Source organism: Phaenicophaeus curvirostris, chromosome 11 (assembly GCF_032191515.1).
Source record: "Phaenicophaeus curvirostris isolate KB17595 chromosome 11, BPBGC_Pcur_1.0, whole genome shotgun sequence".
NCBI lineage: Eukaryota > Metazoa > Chordata > Aves > Cuculiformes > Cuculidae > Phaenicophaeus > Phaenicophaeus curvirostris.
Window position 1 is genome coordinate 14,466,651 of NC_091402.1, and position 15,564 is coordinate 14,482,214.

At 43.4% G+C, this 15,564-nt stretch overlaps 1 protein-coding gene across 5 annotated transcripts in view; it reads right to left on the reverse strand.

Moving 5' to 3' along the window:
• TMCC1 (transmembrane and coiled-coil domain family 1) overlaps positions 1 to 15,564 on the reverse strand; it is a 109,367-nt gene that overhangs the window by 50,818 nt on the left and 42,985 nt on the right. Inside the window, exon 1 of one of the 5 annotated variants that reach the window (XM_069866044.1) lies at positions 13,192 to 13,233. The exons of the other annotated variants lie outside the window; for them this stretch is intronic. Coding sequence (XP_069722145.1) covers positions 13,192 to 13,230 — 39 coding nt within the window. The 5' untranslated portion in view covers positions 13,231 to 13,233. Of the gene's footprint in view, positions 1 to 13,191; positions 13,234 to 15,564 lie in introns of those variants that run through there. 5 annotated transcript variants of the gene reach the window in all.

The following is a 15,564-nucleotide window of genomic DNA, read 5'->3' on the forward strand; positions in this document are numbered from 1 at the left end:
AAAAGCACCTTCCATTCTCCTTCAGGAGAGTGGCAGAACTGTGCCATGCAAATCTCCCTCGAAAAATTAACTTCCAAAGTAGTTGTCAGCAGTTGGGTTACAGTGCGTTCCCAAACCAGGATACAACCACCACCACGGCCAAGGCATGAAACTGAGAAACATGAACCCACTCCCAAAATGGAAATGGGAAATACTTCAGAAAATGAATGCACAAAAAAGGGATTTTACCTAAATGTGTGAAATCACTAACTGTCTGACATAATAGAGACATCTTCATTCCTGGTATCATTTGGAATTTCACAGCTCATTAGTAAGCGTGGGAGCTCATCTACCCATCACAAATTCAAAAGAGAAAGGAATCTAATGCTGAAGATTGCCCTGCTTTGAGCAGTCACCTGGCAGCTGAACTCCAGAGATGCCTTCCAGCCTGAACTGACTTAAAAACAACACAGGAAGGGCACAAAAAAAGACACCTCTCTACTTATCTTTGCAAAAGAAACTCTTCCCCATCAACAGACTGAACTGTAATGAAGACATCAACAGGATTTTAATTCCTATACCACTGGCTTAGTAATGATTCAAAGATGACTTTTGCTGAGCTCTCACAATGCAGTTGGATGCTTTTTCTCTCATTACCTTGACAAATAAAGAGGGTTCTGAATCAGCAGTTTCTGATCCAATGCTAGAAAGTTCTGTCAGGGTGGGGTCAGAGCCAGCATTTGTCACAGTCTTGCCTGCCTGCTTCTAGACTTAGAACGTATTGCTGTATTTGGAAGGAAATTTTAAGCAAACATGAATATGAGCTGCTTTTGTAAAATTCATCTATCCACCTGATTGTAAGGGAGGGAAAGGGAACAAACAAGCAACAGAAGATCATATATACTCACCACAATCAGAAGAGTGACTGCAGCATCTACAAGGGTATCTGAGACAATCTACCTAGCATAATTAATGGCAAAAGGATTATAAACACTGGATTGTAGCCCTGAACAACACAAGAGACCCATCAGTTAACAGTCCCAAGCAGCTCTTTGAGATAACACGCTATTAGGTTGCAAAGACATTAGAGAGTACACCATTTAAAACGACAACTTCCCTGCTGTTATTTCTTTATTAAATGCTTTCATGAAGAAGCATACATTTAAAAAACAGTTTGGTTCTGTTCAGTTCACATCTGCTCTGCTACAAGGGCCAGTTTCAATCAAATTCACTTTGAATACTGCTCCTTGACTGGATATTTGAACTTTTGATTTGACTTTTAAAGAGGCATTTGCTAATGACACCAACAACCTACATTTTGATTTCAAAGATATGAGAGATCACATATGGAAGGGGCACTTTGTTAACTAAAAGTGACACTGTAGCTGTAACTGTTCAGAAAAGAAACTAACAGCTAGGAGGAACTGTACTTACATTAATGACCTTTTGCCCACTGCTACACGCATGAAGCCCCAGTGGTATCTGTGTAAATGGGAATCCCCACACCATGGAACCAGAAAAAGCAGAAAACCCAGCGGCTTCTTCCCTGTCAGATGGGGATGCAGAGAATACCACGCTTGGCTGCTTGCATGCTGAGCCACGGAGCCCCTGCCTGTCAGGGGTTTCACTAGTTCGTGCAGAACTCACGCCACCTGCACGGGAACACATGGAAGTTTCCACCTTGTTTGAGGGGCTGTAATATTTTCCAAAAGCAATGTTTAGTAATAGAAATGTATTAATGGTCTTCTTGGAGATCCCACCGAGTGTCAAAATAACTTTACAAGGCCCCTCACTAGTGCTGCTACTTTGCAATGATGCTGGCTGGCAAGAGACCAGCTCTTTTTAACTTTCTGCCTGGTAAACAAGTACCACAGTGGCTGTTACCTACAGCAAGTTTTCTGCACCAGTGTAGATAGACAAACGTAGAAAACAAAGTTCATGTGTAGTGGATTACAAGTCTCTAGATTTTATTGAAATAACTAATGTTTATTTTCCTCAAATGCGATCACCAGACTGTTAAGCCGTGACCTACAAAGGCTCCATCTCTGGATGTAACAAACCACTGGCACGAAGTTTTACAGGAAAAAAACGGTTTATAAAAGAAGTTCACCCTCCATTAACATGTGAAAAATCTGTCTTCTGGCAGGGATTCTGTTCTGAATAGTATCTGGATGTAAGAGAAATATGTGGAATTCCTGTAGATGACTCTTACAATCAGTACTGCAAGTTATCACACAGCTTTTTCAAACCCCATACTAACCTAATCTCAGTAAATAATGCCTAGGGTTTTCTCTCAATGAATGCTAGAGCTTTAATTAGACTGTCTTGAGGGTCTGTACAGTTGCAACGTACTGTGATAGTATAAATGTATGACAGAGTCCAAACTGCCAATCTAAATGATGAGCTGCCTTTGAAATCTACAAGATACCACAGACCCAAAAATCCTTAAGACACCCTGGGATTCCTTCCACGTCTGGTGTACGAAGCCTCAGCTATCCAAGATTCAACTCTGGAATACAATCATTGAGTTCAGCCAGTGTGGTAACCAGAACCACCTTGGATGGCTCTCCACAGATGGTCACACACTCTCACTTCCCCCACACTCTCATCTCTCCCTTCGTGGCACAGAAGGCATCAGCACACATCAAAAAGAACGCTCCACAGCCCATACTTCTGACCCAGGTACTGTGAACTACTTGTTTGTTACTGACTCTTGGTACTCGCCAACAGTTCTCAATTTACAGCCCAGACACTGAAGCTTGCATAGAGAGCACCAATTCACCAGGCAAATATTTATATATCCACTTAGGAAAAAAATATCAGAAAGAAAAGTTAAACTTGATCAATACTATGTGCATTTCTTGAGAGTCAAAAAAGCATTCAATGCTTCGACATTTCAGGCCCAGCAACCAAACAGTTACAAACAGTCTTTCAAATGTTTTCTGCTTCTTCTAATGTCGCTGCCTACAACAGGAAGGGCAGAGTCAAAAATAACCAGTGCTCCAGATTCCCTCACTAACCGTCCCAAGGCCCTGAAGTTTCTTTTGATCACCCTTGGACCACACGTCGCAGCTCCGTCACCAGCAACATGGAATAGTGTGGTACATCTCATTAGCTATAGTGTGAGGTGGCAGAAGTAGCTAGAACAGAGCCTCCTCTCTTGCAACATCAACCACGTGTTTGAAAAGAGCTGCATCCCCTCAGTACAGCAAGGATCACGAGATGGAGATTTTCACTGCAGCCTCAATAATGTTTTAGGCTGTTCCCTCACTCTAAAAGCAAGATAAGTGAAAGAACATGCATGAAGACTTTCATTTGCCCAGTGAGAAATTCTTTCCTCAATTCTCATTAGCTAAGTTGTTTGGATAATCCACAGCCTTTTCTACCTGTTCAGTTGACTATCTAATTTTTGAAAATACATTATTATTTACATAATGTATGGAGGCTACAGCATGCATCTCAACTTCTGCAGTTGGTATTAAACAGCATTTTAGTACAAAATATATAAATTCCACATAACCCAAAGAAAAGACTGAAGAATGGAACAGATCAAATATCAGAGTACTGCCAATACATTACCTTAATTAAGCAGCTATTTTATTCAGAACATTAATATTGAAAGCACTAAACAAATGCAAGAATAGCTCCAAATCTGACAAGTACTTACATTTATAGCACTTTATTCTACCACATAATAACTATGAATAAGACATAATTTCCCTACTCGATTCCAGGCCTCTACATCTCCACACCCCTGCAATACAATTTTTTTTTCTAAAAGATATGCCCAACTCCTACTGAAATGAATGTGTTGTGCATAAACGGCAGAGGGATGTCTCTCCTCTTTTTTCCTTCTTCTTTTTGGGGGGTGTGCATGTCTTTAGCATAAAGAGAAAGGCAACTATATTTCACTGAAAGAACACGCACCAACTAAAAGCTTATTTAAATGGAAAAATTTGTTAAGAAACTTTGGGCCCATTCCAAAACAGTAGTCCAAAATACTCAAGACCTGTGGGCAACAATTCTGCACTACTATTTCACATGCTTTACAATCCAGCCTCCAGTGAAACACCTCCTCTACACCAACTTGAAGCTCTTCATTTCCTCTGCTCCTATTGTCCTGTTGCCAATGTCATCAGGCTGAAATAATTTATTTCTGACAACAGAAATATTTCTTTCCCCTGAAAGCTTTTGTTCACCACCAACAGGATCCTGGGTCCTTCCACATCAATGGTGTGGGCAGTGGGTTTCAGCGCACCCCCAAGGCAGACATGCTTAAGCAAGCAAGAAAATGTGCCTGTATAAAGGCTATTCCATGCTAATTTAAGCACTCTTTCCAATTTCATCTACTTTGGGAATACTTAGTGATTCTAGAATTGAAACTTTTACTAGTTACAGATTTTCCAAACATAACATCAGTGATTGTAAGCTTCTGAGAGTTAGGGATGATGACGATTATGCAGCTAACAGGGAGAAAATATTTTTAAGCAGTTGTGTGTTTACCAACAGCACTCAAGAAACAAAACAAAAATTACTCTACAATCTGCATTCGTGTGCTCTTGGACTCCATTCCTGCTAAGCACATGTCCTTTGAGTGCCCTACCAAAAAAGTCAATTGATGGCACTTACAATGTGTTGCTGAAACATCCTACTCTGATTTCAAATCTAAACACCCTTTTCCTTTTTAATGCATACTAAAATGTTCAGAGCAATTCCTTGAAGATTAAAACCTTGCTTCTTTTCCTTAGCTGTTCTTCCCTTTCTATGTTAAACACACTCAAAGCTCACAACTCACGTGTATGCACCTGTATTACAGAAGGGAATATTTTCTAGGCTGAATTCCCCAGTCAAATACCAGTTGACCTCAGTGGTATCCAAATTGTGTCTAAAGCTGAAAAGAAAAATCAAGCCAAACAACTTTGTTCCTCTGGTTTTCCTGTCAATGTCTATCAAAGTGTCTGGAACTTAGACTTCATTTTCAAATGAATTAATTTGTCTTCAAAAGGTGAGCTATTCAGACACACCACCTCCAAAGCGAGTAGTCTGAACTGCACATACAACTTCATTTACTGTATACTGACAAAAACTTCCACTGGTTTTAGAACCTGGAAGATTTCTTTAACAACGTGTTGGAAAGAATCAATCCAAACACAAGAAAGGTTAAAAAGCAAGCATGCAGCACTGAGATTAATATTTTAATTAACATACCCTCTAAATCAGGTGGTGAAAAATCAAATATTTTCTAAGACACAAAAGATATGAAACCATATATTTAAAAAGAAACAAAAAGCAGGCAAGAAACTTCACTTGCGAGGTTCTGATGATTTGTAATTACCATGGAACATGCTTGTGCTCTTTATTAACAGCTAACACAGTGTAGGGCTATGAACTTTTGCACTAAATAGTAGGTCATCCAGTAACTACAGTTTATGTGAAAAGAAAGTGGTGTGCATTATGAACACCAAAGGGCTGAGGGGAAAAGTGACAGCTGCAGTGGTTTCACTCATCAGGTCATCAGGGGAAGAGTCTGTCCTATTATCCCTTAACATTCTATCAAACCAAATCTTAAAATTCCAAACAACCCCCACCAGAAATGCAGACACTTGTCAAGAACCAGCCTGGCTCAGGAAGGCCACAGAGAAGCGTGTGCGTGGCGGCACGTGGGGCAGTGCCGCAGCTCAGCCCTGCACACAGCCTGCCCGCCACCTCATCTGTTTGCTTTTCCCACATATGCTTTATTTAGCAAGGGGTCTGCAAGGAGACAGAGAGGCTGCTGTAGAGAAGAATTTCATTTTTTAGCCAAACTCCGATGAAGACAGATGCTACAACAGAGATTTATTGAGCCCGCCAGACCCACAGCAACATCGCTGCATTCTCAGACCGCCGGGTGCCGCCGTACCATCTGCTGCTCAGCGGGCACTTGGAACAAAGAAACATCCCCGGACTCTACCCAACACCAGCATTTTGTGGGCTTGGAGAGGGGTTAATTCAGCATTCTGGACACTCTCTGGATTGCCAAACTGAATGGAATTTCTACTATATCATTTACTCTGAGCTATGAAAGCTTTTGACCATATTTTCCTGGAAGCATCTCAGCTGCTAACCTATTTACAACTGCCAGCATTGATGTATTTTCTTGCACAGGCCTGGCCATCCACAACTTCTGTGAACACCCTGGACAGCACGTGCACACCCGCTGCGGGCCCCACCAGGCGGGTGATGCCTGGCACAGAGCTCGGCCGCGCCAGCTGTGTTGCGGGCTGGCACCTCCCCACGCCAGAGCTGCTGCCACCCACACCCCAGGAGCAGCACTGGTGGCTGGAGCACGGAGAGCGAAGTCAATCTGTGCCGACGAGCAGCGGGCACCAGCCCTACCAACAGCCGGGTGTGAGCAAGGCTGGAAATGGACTGTGCAGTTGTAGCCTTTTTATAACCCTAAGGCACCAGGCACCCCATGTAAAGGCAAGAGGGCAGCAGGGAAGTCTAGAGTCAAAACCACACCGTGCTGGGCACCTTTCCCTTCTTGAAACAAAGACAGCATTTACCTTGAGGGAAGTTGGAATAATAGCCCCCAAAGCAGTAGTCAGTTTAATGGAGAGTCAACTCCTGGAGGAGCCCTACTACCCATCAATTTATCTCAAATATAATCTCAAATATAAAATTCATGGTGTGAAAAAATACTCCAGAACTTTTATTACTGAAGGGAGTTGATCATGTGCCCATCGTGGAAGCGTATTATGATGCAGTTACAGTTTGGTAGGAATAGGACTGCAACGCTCAACTCGGCTTGTGGCAGATACAGCTGCCTCCAAGGGGCGGCCTTTGGGAAAACCAAGCAGATCTCACTGACAGAACAGGCAGATCACATCTTTTGACAACTGAAATCCTCTGAATGAAACCTCTACCATCCCTTTCTCTACTCACCAAACACAGGCCTTTACAGTTTATTTCTGATAAGAATTATTTTGGAGATTGTTGTACCCTTTGCCAAAACAGGGTCCCAAACTGGATTTCAAGAGAATGTTGAAAACTAACTCAAGTTCTCTTGCTCCTGTTACTTCATTTCCCCTAAACTTCTGAGGCCTTCCTCCAGCGCAAAACCTTCTCTATCCTTTCTGAAAAGGACCTAGTTTACACATGCATTTTTATCACTGTCACATCCAAAACGGAGAGATTGGCAAAATGAAAGCAAACTCTTTACTGCCTCTGAAGAAACACTGGCCGAAGGAGAGGCTAGTTGCTTTATTACAAGGAATTAAGAGGAGAGGGGCAACTACTACACAAGCCAAAATCTCTACAAAGTACCCCTTAAGGTACCTAATTCAGAGTAAAGATGCCAACACTTGTAATGCTTCCTTTGATCACTGCTGGTAGGAAATTCCAATTGTTATTGCTATCCAGCCCCATGTAAGCACCTATTATAACATGTGATGATACTCTGCAGGGCAAACTGCCATGAGCTGTGGAATTTCATTATTAAAAGGAGAGATGCAATTATGTAAGCTGCATTCCACCTGCAGTCTGTGTTTACATCCTTTAACATCTTAAGTCTCTTTGGCAATGAGCCATCACACGCAATTCACCAGACCTCCAGCTGGCAGGAACAAGGCTAATTCTTTGGATCATTAGTAATATATTTTCATAAAGACAAGCCCCCTAGTCCTACCTCCAATATCTGTGCAGGGGTAGGCTCACCCTGTTAACTACCAATGTGGGAAGATGTTTCAAGTCTATTTTGTTTCCATGCTGCCACGGTATTCATGAAGCTGTTACACTGAGACAGGACCAACTCCTCATGAAACCTGTTACTCCAGCTTCTTAAACATAGAGCCAGAAGCTCATTTTCCTTTTGTAAGGTGAAGGTGATATCTCTGAAATATATTCCCACGCATTCCTCCAAGCAAGATGATGCGACAAAAACTCACTCCACTCTTGAGGGACCCATCTTGCCTAGAAAACTCATGGTATTTTTAATTACTGCCAGTGCTCACCAATGCTTAGAGACCTATTTACATCCCATCACCTCTCAACTTTGTTTAGACAAGCCTTTTGCCCATTAAACCCTATAAAGTATCTGTGCAGGAACAGATTCAAAACTAAATAATGTGACGAGCAGTACACCAAGATGCTCCAGCTGGCTTGTCAACTACAGGGCACTCAAAATGGCCAACACCAGCCAACCTGCCTGTCCATTAGGAGCAACAGGGAATTTCTGGATAACTGCCCTTGCACTGGCAGTGACAAGGTAATCCTCTACTTGACCTGAGGGATTGCACGCACACTGAGTTATGGTGAAGTATGCCAGGGACAGACTTGCAGCACTCGAGGTCTGCTGGGAAGGTTAGCGACCTTCTATCAGTTCCCGCAAGCAGCAAATCGCTTCAAGCTGCAGCCCACGTACCATGAGAAAAAGGTAATCTAAAGGTAATCTTCCATTGAGCAACTGATGTGGTAACTTGTGTGTCCTTCTACCCCCTGGAGGTCCCATCAGATCAAACCATCCAGCTGGCTTGGCTCAGCCATGGGCACAATGCTGTGACTTCAGCTCTGTAAGCAGTGCAGAATTTGAAGAGCCACAGGAAAACTGTTTGCCTGCTGCTCTATTAAACATGTAACAGGGTTCAAATGCATCAGATTTCCAAACCCTCCCCTTACTTCTGACTCTCTCCCATTATTAACTGCAGCCAAGTCACAAGGTATCAGCTCTATGAACAGTTTCACTGAGAATTCAGAGACCTACTATTTGATATATATTAATAGTAAACAGATGCCCTCTGAATATAGCTAGGATTTTTGATACTATATATCATAAAATCAAGCAGGCCAAACAGATGGAAGCATCCACCTTTTGACCATTTTACCTACAGAAGTAGAATCAGCATTGGCTAAACGTAATTTCCCATTTGAATACTGAATATTAGAAGAGCTCCACCCTGATAAATTGGTTATCACAGAATGGTATTTCTTGATGCCTGGCAAGGGTTTACCAATAAAACATGCTGCTGTAAAAATGAACTTCCTCCAGACAGGAAAAAATTCTTATGAGCTGCTAACCTCCAACAGTGGATCTTACCAATAAATTCATTTTTTCCACCCAGAACACTGACAGACAGGAAACAGCCACACAACAACTGGCCTTGGAGCTCAGGAGTATCAAGTCGCTCTACTTCTAACTTCCTGGGTAACTGTTTTACTGACTTGAGGAAGGATAGAGTGATTTTGGTTTTAATTAAAAGCTTCTTTAGGGACTTCCCTCCTTGAGACAGAGGCAGACACATACAAAAAAGAAAGATATAGCCATGAACAATTCAAGCAATATGCTCTGGAAATCCACAGAACCTAGCAAAGACCGTTATTTACCTTTTTTGTTCTAAGACGGTCTCAAACATCATGGTTCTGCCCAGGCATATCTTCAGATAACAAGCTAAGCTGCATGGTCTTAAGGAGTTAAGTGCTTTAATATTATACACTAGTGCCTATCTGTTCATAGTAAATTTAGATTGCTAAAAAAGTTTTTATACTGCATTCATCTTTACTAAACAATTTCTATCCGTGCATAGAGACTCCCACTGATGATGCTATATCCACAAAAATATCAGGTCAGCAGCATAAATAATACGATCCATTAACACTGGGTATGATGAACAGAGCTGAAGAAGAGCAACCCGCTTGGGGTATGACATCAAATGCTGGCTCATATCTGCCTGAGAACAAATGTGATGCAGAAGTGTGACCTACAGGAAACCGAGGAGTCACTGCTGGAAGAAGCTTTACCTGTGCCAGTAACAAGGAGTGCAGACTATGCTGTCAGCATAATAGCATGTTCACCCACTATAACCTTTAGACGGGCTAGAACGGCTTCCTTTAGGGATTAAAAGAAACTTCTTGTAGCTCAAGTAGAAGTATTCCAAGACTATTTTGCCATAATTCACCGAAGGTCCTGTCCCATAAATAAACTCAATGCACACTAGTGACAAAGCAGAGACAGTTCCAATGCTAATCAACTCATAAGTACTTAAGAGCAAAATAGTACGGTGCAAAGTTTATAACATTTAACGTGCTAGTTAAGTGAGCTGAGTATCACTGCAGTTCACAAAAAATACTTTTTTTGCCTTTTCTTTATTTAAGTTGAACCTGGCCTCTTCTAGTCAAAACTTCATCCATACGTTAAAGCACTTTTTGGCTGACCCGAATCTCATCTGGGAGAGCAGAACCTTCAAAAGAAAGGGATGCATTTTAACCTAAAAAACTTCCTCTAAAACAGTTCAAATCATCTCCATTATTTTCCTTTCACAAATCCAGCTAAAACATCTGGACAAAGTCAAGCTGAATGAAAGCTGGATACAATTTTGTACAATCACTCCAAGAGTGAGGGAATTCCCCAGCTAAACATAATGCACCAGCAACAGCATTTCTTGAGGTCTTGGGTGACAGTAATTGCAGGCTCTCCTAGGATTTCCAAACAGTAAAAGAAGGAGAGTGGTTTGAACCAAACCACTTGGGAAACACTTTGGATGCTTAAGGGGGCTGTTTATTGAACCAATCCAAAAGCCACCAAGTATTTTGCCTTTAAGTCCTAACAGTAAAGGTGCAATAATTTATGACTCAAATTTTTAACAGTTAGAGACATTTAAGTTGTCAAACTAACACAGAATCCAAGCAGTAACCCACAAATACTATGTAATGATTTGGTAAATGTGAAACGAGAAGCAATACTTGAAGATAAGTCTACATAAAACTTCCTGAAATTCCTGATACAAACGGGTTATCGCGTGTAAACACTTCACAGGTTAGTACACAGATAAGTGCCTAGACAGCTCGCCAGCACAGTAAGTCAAAATTTGACAGCCATTATGTAAATAACAGAAAGGCATTAACCCCATTCATAGAAGGAAGACAGAGACTGGGAGAGCTTAAAGGATTTGATCAAAGGCATACAGTGCAAATACCCACGTTGGAAAGGGAAACCAGCTATTTAAGGCTTAACCCTGTATCATGAAGCCATATTTTTTCTTCCTGCATGAAGCCCTACATTGTCTTGCTCAAGTTTTATGTGCACTGGTGGTAGCATTTTCCAGTTTGTAGCTCTCAAATCTGCACAGTCACATTCTGTTTGAAGCTTCCACCATTAAACACGGTTAATGGTGGACATTAATTAATGTCCTATTCCACCCAAGAAATAGATACATCCTGGGAGCTGGTGCTCCAACTCACATAGATATTGGCCAACTTTGAAGTCCAAGTCAACAACCATGAAAGAGTCAAGATTTTTGCACAAGAAATATTAATAAGTACTGCTTTATTTTATATACTCTGGCAATCATTATGTTTTGGTTGATAAATATATTAGCAAAATTCTACGTCCTTTCTATAGTTTCCCTCCAGTAGATGACAGAGTGCTTTGTAACACTATTTGCTGCCTCTAACCTCCACCCGACAAAGACTTAAACACAAAGAGACTTCCCAATCCCATTCTAAAGAGAAGGGAAGAGGCAGGCAGAAGGGAGTTCTCATCCCATATCCAAACCTAGATAAACACAAACTGTTTTGATTGTTCCTTCATAGGAGTACACTTTTTATTTTGGTCGGACCAAGCTCTCGTCTTTTCCTTCAGCTCACCGTACTGCAGCAGCTGTGCAGCTTCTACAATTAAAACAAAGTTAAGATGTTGTCAAGGTTAGACAATTCTTTAAAGTAGGCTTGACATAACCAGAGCTAATGCAGTGCAAGACGCAATTGTGTCAGACAACACAAAAACAGAGAGAAAAACAAACTGGAAATACTTCTCCTATAGTAAAAAAAAATCAGTGTAAATATTTTTCCAAATCCATTTTTCCCTCCTTGATAAACAAGAATTAAAACAGAGTTATCAAAGGAGTTCATTTAAAGCTATTTTGGCTGCCCCATATAAACAGAGCTTAGACACAAAGTTCATTACTAACTAGATCAAGTCTCTTCTGAGGGGAAGATTAAACTCTCTAGTGCCTGTGGAGACTTCTGGTGCTTGCAGGCACAGCTCTTGACAGTGAATAAGGTAAACCATTAAAACATGCAACTTGCACTTGTTCGCAATCCCTAAAAATGGCCACACCAGTTTCTTTAGGATGATGAGACACTAAAAAAGTCACAAATAAGTAAGAAAGATAACCTATTGCAAAGCCACAGCTTTTCCCAATGCAGTCTGCAGGGTGTGAATTCTGACCTATTTTAAATGCCGATAGCAGCATTTACAAACCTTTACAAACACACATGAGGGGGGCGGGACGGAGAGAAAAGCTTAAGCGTAAAGTGAAAATTCATCTTGCTATTCAAGCGTCCAATTAATACTATAATGCTGATGTCCAGAGCTGGGTCTGCTGGGTGGGAATGGTGAGGCACAGCAGGGGCTGCGCTGGCAGCTCTGTACGACTGTTCTTACCTGGACTCCTACACCACCGCGATGCTATTAGGATTAATTTTTTTTCAACTACACAGACACAGAACAAGAGGGAATGGCCTCAAGCTCCACCAGGGGAGGTTTAGGCTGGACATTAGGAAAAAATTCTTCACAGAAAGGGTCATTGGGCACTGGCAGAGGCTGCCCAGGGAGGTGGTTGAGTCCCCTTCCCTGGAGGTGTTTAAGGCACGGGTGGACGGGGCGCTGAGGGACATGGTTTAGTGTTTGATAGGAATGGTTGGACTCGATGATCCGGTGGGTCTCTTCCAACCTGGTTATTCTATGATTCTATGATTCAGTGACAAAACCTCAGGACTACCCGGGTTGACTATTCTCTCCCGCAAAGCAGCTTATCCAAATAAATTAGAACACTCCTAATTATTAAACGGCAAAACCTGTTCCTAGCAACTCCTTTGTTCTTCCACCACGGAGCGAGCAGCGAGCTCTCCGCCCGGCTTTGCAGGTGTGTCCCCGGGACGAGTCATATTCCCGGCTGCTAAATTCCCGACTCCTAAAGACGTTCCGGGCAGGATAAAGGGTTCAATGGTCCCGGCTGCCCCGCACCCCACCCCCCCCCACCCCGTACCGGCAGGACCGGCAGCTCCGCTCCCCTTTTATTCCAGCCCCCCGAGGTTAACCCGAGCGCGAAGCCGCAGCCTCCCCCGACCCCTCCGCCCTCTCCGCCTGCCGAGGAACAAAGCCGGCCCGCCCCGAGACGGCGAGAGGGACCCCTTTGTGTCTCCGGGAGGCGAGAACAAAAGCCGGAGCCGCCCCACCTTCGAGAGCTGCCTCCGGAGGCTGAAGCGCTGCACCATGGTCGGCGGAGCCTGCGGCCGCCCGCGGGCACGGCCGGGCTGGGCGCTCCCCGCCGCGGGGGGCGGGCACCGGGCACGGCCCCGCCCCGGCACGGCCCCCGGCACCTCGCCCCGCGGCCCCCGCACCCGCACGACGCGGGAGACGAGGCTCCCGGAGCGGCCGAGAAAGCCGCAGAGAGGACGTGCGCGTTCCCGCTCGGAGAGAGGCTCGGATCGCAGCGAACCGGCTCGGGCAGCTCCGGGATGCTCATAAAAGGAGGAGGGAAACCAACCCCCCCCCCCCAAAAAAAAACAATGAGGAGCTTGGAATGTCTGGAAATAAGTGACTTGCTCATGCAGTTCTGTCTCAGCATTTTCATTTTGGATTTTAGTTCCACGTCCTTTTCACAGAATCATACAATCACCAGGTTGGAAGAGACCCACCGGATCACCGAGTCCAACCATTCCTATCAAACACTAAACCATGTCCCTCAGCGCCTTGTCCACCCGTCCCTTAAACCCCTCCAGGGAAGGTGACTCAACCCCCTCCCTGGGCAGCCTCTGCCAGTGCCCAATGACCCTTTCCGTGAAGAATTTTTTCCTAATGTCCAGCCTAAACCTCCCCTGGTGGAGCTTGAGGCCACTCCCTCTTGTCCTGTCCCCTGTCACTTGGGAGAAGAGCCCAGCTCCCTCCTCTTTACAACCTCCTTTCAGGTAGTTGTAGAGAGCAATGAGGTCTCCCCTCAGCCTCCTCTTCTTCTGTAACTGCCTCCTGCCTACAATTTTGCTCTCATTTCTTTCAATTACTCCAACTTGAAAACACTGAATGCTTCTGTTCTGGATGTCAAAATATCCCTCCCTCATGACTCTCAGAGTTCTCACCTTACCAGAATGCAGTCATGGCAGGAGCTTTCCCACCACAATCCACCAAAGCGGTAAGGCAGTACTTAAAGTGAAAACATCAAGTACATTTGAACAAAAAATTGTGATACTTTGAGGAGAGAGAAAATTCTATAGAACAAAAGCCAACAGGAATGCTTTCCTACTTATTTTTATGTACAATAAATAAATAAATGTAATAAGCTTAAAGAGATATCCTGCATTCTCCAGTCCTTCTCTTACATACAAAGAAAAGGGCATACAAGCCATTGCACATGTGTTAAATCTGGAATTAGACAGAATCCAGAGAGTCAGATACCTGAAAATTGATGGAGATTTTCTACAGTGCTGTTGGAAAGAAGTGGGGAGGCAGCTTTCAAAGCATTATCCTCAATTCAGCAAGCATGAAACTTTGCAAATGCCAACTGTTTGAGAATTCCAGTAAAATCTCACTTTCAGCTCCATAATTCTCAAATGGCCCCACATCCATTTTATGGATGGAAAAATGAGCAGTTCAGGGGAAAGCCTGAATTCAGCTCCATGGGCTGTGCTGAAAGGATCTGCCTCACAAGACATGGGCAAGTAGTTCCTTGTTAGAGTGACTGCAATCGTTGCAGGCACTGCCAGCAGGTAAGAGAGGCTTTCACTGATGTGGACAGACTATCCCTTAAATTTGACAGAGAACGCAACCATGCAGAGAGCGATAGATAAGGTAAGAGCAACACAAATGAGATTGTGAGACTACCAGAGATGGTTACACACACCCCTACATAGTTTAATAGCATATGACTTAAGCAAAGTGAGTTTCCAGACTTGATGTCTGTGTTAAAGCAGCATACTATAATAGAGTTTGGTGTTTAGACCACCAGATCCCACCCCAAAGTGTCCTTCTCTAAAATTTACCTCCCAGAACAGATTTTTCAGCCTCCTGTATGGAGGAGGGTGTATCATGCTCTAACTCACACAACCAAGGTTCATGAGTAAGGTTAGTCTTCCCTTCAGCTGCCGTGTGAGAAGATACAAAATTGCTGTAAAAATGATCACATGCCATGCAGCAGGCTCAGGTTGGTAGAGAGGTTTCATAAATACTAGGCGCAACTCTTACAGCACTTCTCTTTGTCTTAGAGTTTTGTCAATGCTAATAGAATTCAGTGAATTACTTGCAGGTGTACTTGCTCTGCAAGCAGATGATCTTCACGGCTCTCAGTCCCTATTTGCCTTTACTGACAGCAAGGTTGAGTTTCACGGCTAAGGTTATTCACGCCTGGTGTCAGCTGAGTTCTGCCTGGCATGGAAGACAATGAGGCGTAAGAAGTTGTGCTGGAGTTGTAAAACGCTGAACTCCGGTGTAGTCCTGGACGTTGTAGGACAAAATGTCATTTCTAAGCAGCGTAATCGCCTTTTCCAACAGCTACTTCTTCTCATTCACACTGCTGGTGCCTTCTAGTACAAAGGGACACCGGGCACTATCGCATC